Below are 12,207 nucleotides of genomic sequence, written 5' to 3'. Positions count from 1 at the left end.
AGCAGTACAACTTCTCACGCCAAATTAATCTTTTAAAGTTTTTTACTAGGACAACATTGGTTAACGATATTATAAGTGGTTATGTTGGTGGGTACAATGATACCACACCAACCACCAAAGCGCTTCAGAGCTGAACCATTCCCCCACCACAATCCCACTGGTTGCTCGGTCCATTTGCCAGACCCGTCATGACCTCAGATTTGTGGTTAAGAGTTTAAGGGTTCTTCCACTGACTCTGTCTCTTATCTTGCTTTGTTTATGTAATGGTGAATTTAACGTAGCGTGTACGTGTGTGTTTTCAATGACGCATGCTTGAAATGTTATAATGTGACATCACTTCAATTAAAATCAGATTAAATTACATAAAAAGACAAAATTTCAAAAAAAATCACAAAATCTAAGCTAATTTAAAATGAAATGAAGGAATTTTTGTCCACAATGACGAATATCTGGGGAAAAAAAAGTATTTCTTAAGACCAAAGAATCAACTAATATAGTCGAAATGACATCTGCACTTATATGTTCATCGCAGCACTGTTTACAATAGCCAGAATCTGGAAAAAACCTGAGTGCCCTAGAACAGATGACTGGTTGAAGAAACTTTGGTACATCTATACAATGGAATACTATGCAGCTGTTAGAAAAAATGAGGTCATGAAGTTTGCATATAAGTGGATCAGCATGGACAGTATCATGCTAAGTGAAATGAGTCAGAAAGAGAGAGACAGACATAGAAAGATTGCACTCATCTGTGGAATATAGAATAGTAGACTAGGAGACTAACACCCAAGAAGAGTAGAAATAAGTACTAGGAGGTTGACTCCATGGCTTGGAGGCTGGTCTCTCATTCTGGGCAACTCAGAGAAGGGAACACCAAGTAAAATGTGGTCGGAAGTCATTCGGGGGAAAGGTGATGCGTGCCGAATGTAGACTAGAGACTGAACACAATGGCCACTCAACGCCTTTATTGCAAACCACAACACCTAATCAGAGAGAGAGAACAAAAGGGAATACCCTGCCATAGTGGCAGTGCGGGGGGGGGGGGGGGGGGGGGGGGGGAGACGGGACGGGACTGGGGAGGGTGGGAGAGATGCTGGGTTTACTGGTGTTAGAGGATGGGCACTGGTGAAGGGATGGGTTCTCGAACTTTGTATGGGGGAAACATGAGCACAATAATGTATAATTCATTTCAATTCTTAATGTAATTTTATGAGATGAATAAAGTCCAGATGGAAAAAAAAAACAAAGAATCAACTAAAATAGATAAATGAGATGAGGAGGCAAGTAATCCCTATAGGAGAATACACCAGTCACAGTTCAATTTTTGCATATTAACAAAAATTAAGAGCCCTCCGCCCTGCCATCAAACCAGCAGAGACGGGTCCTGTACCACGTCTCCCAAACACAATGCCACCAAATTTTCGCAGGGACACCTGTCCAGGTTGAGAACTGGACCCTCTCAGAATGGGGGCGGGCAGATATCTCTCTGCCTGAAAAGGGAACGTGGAGGTAGCCTCTGACAGAAACAGGCCCGCTACACAACTGAACCTCACCAAACTGCCGAGACAACAAACTGTTTCAGAGCTAAAGCTCCTGGACCGTAGCTGCAACACCTCAGAATTTCATAGTACTGTCAGCCCAGTAGAACCACAGCAAATCTGATGGGAAAGCTGTGCAGAAGTCCATCAAGCCCAATGAGCCTAATCAATAATGCAGAAGGCTCAGCGCCAACCAGCAGAGGAGATCCTCAGACAGTGACCTTACAACCCCCGCATGAGATATAACAATTATTATAAATTGACTACCACTGATCTAGATTAGATAATTCCATTTGCCTTTGTGGTGTAACAAATAGCGTGAAGTGAGTCTGTTTGTGCCTGCAAGGGGGCAGGCTGGAGTGGTGGGTGGGAAACTGGGGACACTGGCGGAGGGAAGATCACAGTGCTGGCAGGACTGGTGCTGGGATCTATGTTGTAGCATTTAAGGCTTGAAACAACCATATTATCAACAACCTGGTAAATTCATGCTGCTATAATTTTAAGAAGTTTTTAACCAAATAAAAGAAAAGGCCAAGTTAATGTTTTCCATATACAGAACTAAAATTGTGGTAGAATTTCAACTAAACTATAATATAATATCTTTCCTATGTCTTTTCACACTAAAAATTTAGGGTAGAAATTCACACAACAACCTCCAGAAGTAAGTATCAGGACAAATGGTTTTTAAAACCTAAGCACCAGAAGTTAGTGTTTTTGTTTTTTTTTTTTAATTTATTTATTTTTAATTAGAGAATCACCGTGAGGGTACAGTTACAGATTTATACACTTTTGTGCTTATACTTCCCTCATACAAAGTTCGGGAACCCATCCCTTCACCAGTGCCCATTCTCCACCACCCGTAAACCCAGTGTCCCTCCCACCCTCCCCAATCCCATCTCCCCCCCACCCCACCCTGCCACTGTGGAAGGGCATTCCCTTCTGTTCTCTCTAATTAGCTGTTGTGGTTTGCAATAAAGGTGTTGAGTGGCCGCTGTGCTCAGTCTCTAGCCCTCATTCAGCCCGCAACTCCCTTCCCCCACATGGCCTTCGACTACAATGTAGTTGGTGATCGCTTCTCTGAGTTGCCCTTTCCCCGGAACGTGAGGCAAGCCTCGAGTGTTTTTTAACATCTCAAATTCAACATAAGACAGAGTTTTCTAGGGCCTGGAAGAAAATCCGAAGGCCTCGAGTGCACGCACAAAGCCCCCACCCCCGACCCCTCACTACATTTCCAGCTGTAGCCCTGGAAGTCTCTGAACAGCACTTCTCATTGTGACTGAACTGCTGGGCCCACCTGGGAGTGGTTTTATTTCTGGGAGTGGCCCCTGGAACTCTCTGAATAACACCAGAAAGCTCACCCCCAACCCCCAAAAAGACTGAACTTTCAATAAAAGCAAGGTATCCTACTCCTTCGCTTCAGTAACCCAAATAAACTGACTATTTACTACATTCAAAGTGAGTGGGAAGGGCTGGAGCAATAGCACATCGGGTAGGGCTTGCACGCGGCCGATCCGGGTTCTAATCCCAGCATCCCATATAGTCCCCTGAGCACCGCCAGGGGTAATTCCTGAGTGCAGAGCCAGGAGTAACCCCTGTGCATCGCCGGGTGTTACCCAAAAGCAAAAAAAAAAAAGAAAAACCACGAAGTGAGTGGGGAAAGGTGGCTCTGAAGTTAATATTCCCATACATTTTCATAAACTACTGCACAATCCTCATCACCAGCAATTAATGACTGAGGAATTTTGATAATTTGTCTGTTGTTTGCTTTAAGGGATGGGAGGGACCCGCATCAGAAGATGCTCAAAGGCAACTCCCAGCTCAGTGCCTGGTGACTGCTCCCACGGATGTTTCGGGGGACGATGCAGTGCCAGGGATCAAACCCAGGGCTCCAGTGGCGAAGCCTGTTCTCTGAGCTATCTCCCTGGCCCTGGCTGAGCTTTCAATTTCCACGGGAAACTTCAGGTAGAAGACTAGAGAAAAATTACTTAGTGCTGAAGGATGGGGGGCTGGCGGTGGCGTGTTCGTATTGTTGCTGGGGCTTTCTGCAAGCAAAACATGCACTCCAGCCCTTCAAGCTACAGCCTGGCCCAAAATTTACATGATTTCTAATTCAAGGTCACCTTTCACCATTTGCATCAGTTTGCTCTGCAGGTTTTACTAGAAAATATTATTCACATGCATTTCATCCTTGTATTTAGGCTCATGGGGCTCCATCTGGTGGTTTCAAAGAGTCACACTAAATCTGAACTAGTTCAATGTTCATCTTTATCAGAAGGAAGCCCTAGAATCCACAATTTAAAAAAAAAAAATTAAGCCTAAAAAAGAAAAATTTAAGCCTACTGTTTTTCATTTAACCTCACTACTAACATTCAAATTTTAAATTATGAAAATCTTTTTTAAACTGAATTAAGAACATGTAAATAATAACCAAAATAACCTACCATGGTTCTCTATAGTACTTCAGCTTCTTTTTCCGATCCTTTCCCCTCTTTCTTGTCGTCTTGGCTAGACACTGTTTTGTGTCACAGTACCTCCTCATAAGCCTGAGTCCCTGACAGCTCAGAGTCAATACAGAAAGACGTGTGAAGACTTGTTCTCTGGAATACACCTGCACAGGGAACAAAAAACAGAAAAGGAAACCACATTTACTTTCACATTTGAGTATGACATTCATTAATGTTTTGATAATCAAGAAACAAGCTTTACAGAAGAAAATCCAGTTTCAAACAAAATGCTAACACATCCTTTGAAGAGGGACCAAGTGACCAGACAAAGGAGTGATGCCCCTAATAGTCTCCATGTGACAGCTAGCTGACTTGTACCGAGTATCTTCGGAATAACAATGACAAGACTCCCTAGCTAAATCAACGTGCAATGTAAGCAACAGAGGTAACAATTGACGAAGTTTTTTAGTTTAAGCAATGGACTGCAAAAGTACAAGGTTGAGTACACTTTATCTTTGCATGCAGCACAGCCAGGGGTGATCCTGGTGATCCCCCAGTACGACAGAAGTTCCCAAGAGCACCACTTGGAGGACAGAGCTGTGAGCATCCCTAGGCGCTACCTGAGATGTGGCTCAAAATGAGAAGTACAGATGAGCAAGTCTTGTAATTAAGATTGGGAAGCCAGTTTTAGGCACGTCAATTTTAAGACCGTCATTAGATATCTCAGGAAGCAATGATATAGAGACACAGAATTTAGAAGAAAGGTTTGGAAGTTATGATATAAATTTGCTTTTGTTGCTTTTTAGGTCCTAAAGAAACAAAAGCACCAAGGGAATATATGGATCAGTGAATTCGAGAAAAGCAGAAGCAGCTGCACAGCTGCATTCAGAGACATGACCTGAGAACAAGAGCAAAATGAAAGTTATGGGGGCGAGAGCGGTAGTACAACGGGTAGGTTCAATCCTGATTCAATCCCTGCATCCCATATGGTCCCCCCAAAGAGCTTCCAGGAGTAATTCCTGAGTGCAGAGCCAGGAGCATTGCTGGGTGTGACCCAAAAAAGAACAGCTTGTTATAAAGAGGTCTGAGAGATAGAATGGTGGGCGTGGATGGAGCCCCAGTCAGCTGCATCCAAATTAGGTTCGATTCTCAGCACAGCAGACTCCCCTGAGCACCACTAGGTGTGGAGAGCATCAACACTGCCAGGGAGGCCCAGGGAGGCCCAACACGACAGGGCACGGGCAGCAGCACACCCTTGAACCCTCGCCTGGCCTACTGAGAACCACCATGGGGCCCCTGGACCTCCCGAACTTGGGAGGACCCAAAAAATAAAAATAAAAATTTATGAAGGAAATAAAGAAGACATGATCCTTATATTAAAAACAGGAAGGGGGCAGAGAGATAGCACAGAGGCAGGGGATGGCTTGCACACAGCTGACCCGGGTTTCACCCCTGGTATCCTATATGGTCCCCAGAGCCCCACTAGGAGTGATCCCCGAGTGCAGAGCCAGGAAAGCCCTGAGCACCACTAGATGTGGCAAAAATAAATAAATAAATAAATAAATAAATAAATAAATAAATAAATAAATAAATAAATAAATAAAACAGGAAAAGCAATACAGCATGACACTGGATTTCCTGAATATTGGTAATTTTATTGAGAATGCTTACAATGCAATGATACCTGTATCTGGAGATCTGACATACTACTGTGTAAATCAGTTCAGCCATGTTTTACCATTCACAGGAACTTACCTCCTGCATTGTTCTAGCATACTTCAGGGCCCATACTGGGGGGATATTTTTACCCTGAGAGCATGAAACTTCCCTTTCAAAACCTCTAATTCATTTAAACGAAACTATTCATTTCCCAAGAAACTGTTATTCCACTTATTATTCATTTTGCACCAAGGTCCTCCGTAGGAATAGGAATGACAACTGTCCCCAGGGCTGCCTTGCAAGGCACTACAACTAAGTTTAAAAATTAAACCTTTCCCTTACTTAAGAGTACAATTTATACATAATTTATCACGGTTCTCTGTATCAAGTACCCATATGAAACCTGCCCCTTCGAGAAAGTCCACGCATACCTTAACATAGTTTTCTTCTTCACTGAGCCATCCCTTTTTTCTTTAAAAAAAACAAACAAGCAGGACTTGGGGCTAGAGACAATACAATGGGTAGGGCCTGGCCGTGCACGCAGCGGACCTGCGTTTGATCCCCGGCATTCCGTATGGTCCCTGAGCCCAGAGCCAGGAGGAAGCCTTGAGCACCACAGGATGTAGTCCAAATTCCTCTTCCCTCCCCCCGAAAAAGGGCTATCCCAGCAATGCAGCCTAGCAGCACAGGCCTGACTATTCAGACCTCCGCCCAGGGACAAGCATGGGCCCCAGGGCTACATCTGGAGTGTGGTGGAGGGGCTGGGGGGACAGCCAGTGCTGGGGGCAGGACTGCACTCAGTGCCTCACACATGCTAGGCATGTACGCTATCATGGACTTCCTCTCCCTGATCCCCAAGCAACACTTTCTCATCTTATGACATTTCCATTACTCAAAACAAGCTCTTGCTTACATCTTCAAAGTACCTAGCACTATGTTCTTAACTCAGAATAAATTAAAATTTGGATTATTTTTAAGTGCCAGGGACTTTCTTTTTTCTTTTTGGTCACAGGACCTTACACATAAGGCATGCACTCTAGCACTTAATCCAATGCTCTGACTAAGATTTACCCTTTCTTATAGAATATCAAAACTGCAAAATCTAAGGTTCCATCTAACAACATGATTATCTTCTCCCCCATTCAGCTGTTCAGGGGGCACCTGGCTGGGAATTACTCATGACAGTGTCAAGTGATGGACTGTGTGACTTCAGTGGGCTACTGGAAAAGAAATTAGAAGCTGATTTCCTCAAATATCCCATTGATTCTCAGGAACTTCTGAGCTTTTCTGTATAAGCACAAATATCATTACTTATGGATTCATTTCACCACTTTTGAGTTAGTCCCCCAAAACCTCTACCATTCCTTTAAAACTTTACTTTTTTTTTTTTTTTTTTTTTTTGCTTTTTAGGTCACATGCAGCAATGCACAGGGGTTACTCCTGGCTCTGCACTCAGGAATTACCCCTGGTGCTGCTCAGGGGACCATATGGGATGCTGGGAATCGAACCCAGGTCGGCCGCGTGCAAGGCAAACGCCCTACCCACTGTGCTGTCGCTCCAGCCCTTAAAACTTTACTATTGAACTCAAACACATTCAACTGTATTCTTGGCATAACTCTTAGTAATTTTAACAACCACATGCACAATCTTCTAAATAATCATAATCTTCTAATCTTCTAAAACTTTGTTTTCTTTTTGGATCACACCCGGCAATGCACAGGGGTTACTCCTGGCTCATGCACTCAGGAATTACTCCAGGCAATGCTCGGGGGACAATATGGGATGCTGGGAATCGAACCCGGGTCAGCCGCATGCAAGGCAAACACCCTACCCACTGCGCTATTGCTCCAACCCTAATCTTCTAAAAATTTGGTTCTTGATTCATACCCCTTTTTATGCCACCTTCTTGTAACAGCTGTGACACCTGTGTAGCTGTAGCACATACCCAAGGATATCACTCCAGTAGTCATCTCTCTGTGACTTTCCTGGACCTTTTTTCTACCGAAATTCCAATTCTCAGCCCTCATTCAGGCCTAATTCTTTCAGCTTACACTTTTGATTCCCATTTCCTCCCTGATTACTCTCTCCATTTGACCCCAGCCAACCTCTCACCCCAAGGCTACACTGAAGAAGCAGGTGTTTAGGTCCTGGAGGATAAGAACTTGCATAGTGTTTACCATGGCAAACAATTCTCAGTCCTCATTAACAGGTGCCACCCAACAGCCTAGTACTAGAAACACTTCCTTCCTTTGGCCCCCATCTAATTTGCCTGGTTCAACTCCCACTTCATAAATCACTCTGCGCTAGCCTTTCTTTCTTATCTGCAAACCTCTAAACACTAACCTGCCTGAGAACTCAGGCCTCACAGCTGAGCTCTTTGCTATCTTACACATGCACTACCTTAGTCATCTCTTATCTGAGCTTGAGACTTCAGATGGTATCTACACACTGAGGAGCACAAAATGTACATATCACCAAGTTCTATATTCACATTCATTTCATAAGCAACAGAGTCCTCTAGATGCCAAATGTATCTTAAAGTTAATGTATGCCAGGTCAACTCCTTCCTGTCCCCTCAAGTGACAAAAGTAAAATTAAACTTAGCTCTTCCTCATCTTCCCTCTATCAAGAGATTTGGTAGTCATAACATCTCTCTTCCACTCAAATCCCCACACTTCCAATCCATCAATCCCCTTTACCTGGTCATTTTGCTTTCTCACCTAGTTTAATTCTCAGCAGTAACCATCCAGACTATTCCTCTTAAAACAAGATTTTTATTAAGCAAATCATAATGTATACAGATATTGATGTATACAGATACTGAGTTACAATGGTATAAACCATTATTCCAGTAAGAATAACAGATGAGGTATCTAATTGCTCTGCTCAGAGGGGCCAGAGGAACAGCGAAACAGGGAAGGTGCTGGCCTTTCCTGTAGCAACTCAGGCTCCATCGCTGGCATCCCATCCGGTCCCTTGAGCAGCACCAGGAGGAATTCCTGAGTGCAGTAACCCCTGAGCATCACCAGATACGGCAAAACACAAAACACAAAACAACCCTTTTAGTCTCAGAGTAAACACCTTACATGGACCTTAATGCCCTAATAATCAGAACCCTATTAACTTATTGATCCCATCCCTATTATTATCCTCCTCACCTAGTGATTTCTTCCCTGATTGATAAAAAGTTTTAATACTCCATGGGGCTGGAGCGATAGAACAGCTGGTAGGGCATTTGCCTTGCATGCGGCCGACCCAGGTTCTATTCCCAGCATCCCGTAGGTCCCCCAAGCACCACCAGGAATAATTCCTGAGTGCATGAGCCCAGAGTAACCCCTGTGCATCGCTGGATGAGACCCAAAAAGAAAAAAAAGTTTTAATACTCCAAATACACCTCTCACTCTACTAAATTTCTTGCCATAGAATTTAAGGTTTATCATACTTTCTACCTTATTAATTTTCTAACATCTAGGAAAATGTCAGGCACAAAGGAGAAACCCTATTTTCTCAAACAGCATCACATTTGATGCTCATCCTGAAAAATCACTGGGGGAAAAAGAACAAAGTTTTTTTTCTTTTTCAAATTCAAATTATTTAGCAACTTTAAGATAGTTTTACTTAGAGAAAAATGAGGGGGGAGAAAGAGAGAGAGAGAGATATAGGTTCAAGAGAGAACCTGGCTTCTCCAGAGGGGAGAAAACCCAAAGTCACCATCTCACATTGAGATTCGGGCTACGTGGTAAAAGGGCTTTTACCAACTTTTAAACTGGGTTGGGTACGTATGGGTTTTTTTAATTAATTTTCATTTTAATTTAATTTCCCCTTATATTTTATATAAACACCGTGGTTTACAAAGTAGCTAATAATGATTTGTTATGAGCACTCAATATTCCAACACCAATCTTACCACCATTAGAAACCTTCCCTCCACCAATGTCTCTAATTTTCCCAACCACTCTGTTCATAGCAGGCCCTCAATAATTTATTTTATATTGCTTGTTATCAATAATTTGCTAACAGAATAATAAAAAAGTTTCCTTAGAAGAAAGTTAACCAAAGGCTTGTATCTCACCATTGAATCACTGAGTCCTTGCATATAAGAGATGCTACTAAGATGTTACAGTTTGTTTTCTGTTTATATTTTGCTAATCATGACTGGTTGCCTTCTACATTACATTCCCATCAAACCTGGTATGCTATTCCTGATTTATCAGTACTATAGAGTTTGAGGTTTTGCTCCAGTTAGTCCAAAATTTTTAACAGAGTTTGAGTTTTTTGTTGTTGTTGTTGTTGTTGTTGTTGTTGCTTGTTGCTTCTTGGGTCACATCTGGCAATGCACAGGGGTTACTCCTGGCTCATGCACTCAGGAATTACTCCTGGCGGTGCTCAGGGGACCATATGGGATGCTGGGAATCGAACCCAGGTTGGCCGCATACAAGGCAAATGCCCTACCCATTGTGCTATCGATCCAACCCCTGGAGTTAAATTTTTAACGAGGTTGCAGCTTTGGGGCATGTGTATAACTGCCAGGACTTCTGGAAGTACAGATAATGGGAGGAGGTAACCCCACATCCCTGAAAGTCTGGAGATTTCAGTCACAAAACCCACATACCGAAGTTATTCAGATAATTAATTTCTGCATGAGGATTAATTTCCCAAATTGAGAGCAGTAGAGTCAGGCCAGGAGCATAGTAGCAGTTGGTGATAAAACTTTCTTTTAAAATTGTTTAAAAAACAAACAGATGTTGAGTGATTTGTCTATGGCCACACACTGAAAGAACTTCCTGAAATGGGATCAAGTCACTAGAATCTTTTCTGATTCACATCACTGTTTCCAGAAGCAAACTGGAGAACATATATAATTTTGCAGTGATCTTTAAAAGTTCAACTTGAGATCTAGTCTTTTAAATGACAATCATGAAACTGTACCCCAAACTTCATATGCCTTAGCAGCTATTTATTTTCTTCTACAGGGTGTAACAACGACCATTAGATTATCTTTAGAATTTACAAATCATGTGACTATTCTCATCAAAAGGAAAAAGGAGGAATCTGTCAAGAAACAGGCAAATACCAGAGTATAGTTCCTTCTGTGCCTTTAAGAGTTAAGTGTCATGCAGATTTAACACAACGCATAAACTAGAACCTCTGAAAACAAGCTTCAGTATCTGGTTCTCAACAGCCTCTATGTCTCATTCTACAGAATACAAAGATCATATCTGGGGAGAGAATTTATGTAATTATTTCTCTTAATTCGTAGATTTGCAAAGCAATCTGAGGACCTGCAATCAAGTTATAAATAAGCAGTAATATTAAAAACTATTTGGTAAAATAAGTAACAGAAGGAGAGGGGACAGAGGAGAGGGAGCTAGAGAGATAGTACAGTGGTTAAGGCTCTGGTCTTGCACCAGCTGACCCTGACGCCATATTTGGTCGCCCAAGCACCACCAGAAGTGTGACCCCTAAGCACAGAGTGGGAGCAAGCCCCAGAGGCAGAGTTGTGTCCTCAAAACAAAAAAAGAAATAAATGATAGGTCTGACTGCAAAAAATGCACTGACTGGCCAAACATTACATCAATGTAGAACACTTTGTATAAAAAACAGCATTAAAAGTAAGAAACATATTAGAGCCTTCAGTAATATAACTTAATTCACCAGCTCCGCCAAGCCCATTCTCTTGCTGGCATCCTCTGCCACAGTGGGAAACTATGTATCTAGGTCAGAAAAGACAAGTGGCTTTTCAGAACAGCTCAATATTTCTGGCGCAGTGTTGGTATTATAATTCGATCCTTTCATAAACTCCTTTCAAATATGCCCTCATGTAATCACAAGATTAGTGCTACTAAAATTAAATAAAACATTGAAAAAATTACTTTTTTGCGAGCTTTAGAAAACTGTAAGAGGTAATGAACCAAGAAAACGCACTAGGCAATTCGATGTAATTTGTGAGCAATGTATATGAAGATTTGCCTTTTAATTTCAGCAATGGCCGACTGGGGGAGAGGACGCTGAGCCAATCCTGGTGGTTCTCAGGAACTGCTCCCAACTAAGTGCTCAGGAGGCAACTCCCAGTTGTACTCAAGGTAAGTACTGGGAATTAAACCCAGTTCCTTTCATTCAAAGTATGTGCTCCAGTTCATTGAATTATCTCTCCAAACCAGGAAATGGGAAAATTTTAATAAATATCTGCCTCCCTGATCCCAATTTCTTTCATTAAGATGATACAAGACTGTGGTGCTTTTTATCACAGTGTTTGAAACACTTCACAATTTCAAAATATTTTAAAACTATGGGCAACACATATAAAGCAAAGGAACCTTGGTCCTCTTTCAGTAAGAAACTACTTCAGTTCTGGTTTTAGTCTTCAGGGATTAGCCATTTTTCCCATGTAGAAACATACTGAAATTAGATAGGAGATATAAGGAAATTTGCACCAAAGGAATGTTATCTTTTTAAGGGAATGAGATATATTCCTACAAAGGGAAATAGCCTGACTTGGTAAGTGTTAAAGAGTCGCAGCTGATTCTCTGTTATGAAGATCCCATGACTGCAGGAGGCAATGCTTC

At 42.2% G+C, this 12,207-nt stretch overlaps 1 protein-coding gene across 8 annotated transcripts in view; it reads right to left on the bottom strand.

Moving 5' to 3' along the window:
* Positions 1-12,207, bottom strand: part of STRBP (spermatid perinuclear RNA binding protein) — a 147,738-nt gene that overhangs the window by 70,038 nt on the left and 65,493 nt on the right. For all 8 annotated transcript variants that reach the window (XM_055123733.1, XM_055123738.1, XM_055123740.1 and 5 more), the window contains one exon: positions 3,980-4,146. In XM_055123733.1, the coding sequence (XP_054979708.1) occupies positions 3,980-3,982 (3 nt within the window). In that variant the 5' untranslated portion in view covers positions 3,983-4,146. The remainder of the gene's footprint in view (positions 1-3,979; positions 4,147-12,207) is intronic.

This window comes from Sorex araneus, chromosome 1 (assembly GCF_027595985.1).
Source record: "Sorex araneus isolate mSorAra2 chromosome 1, mSorAra2.pri, whole genome shotgun sequence".
NCBI classification, from domain to species: Eukaryota; Metazoa; Chordata; class Mammalia; order Eulipotyphla; family Soricidae; genus Sorex; species Sorex araneus.
The sequence above is the reverse complement of the archived record's forward strand: the minus strand, read 5'-3'. Positions and strand labels throughout refer to the sequence as shown.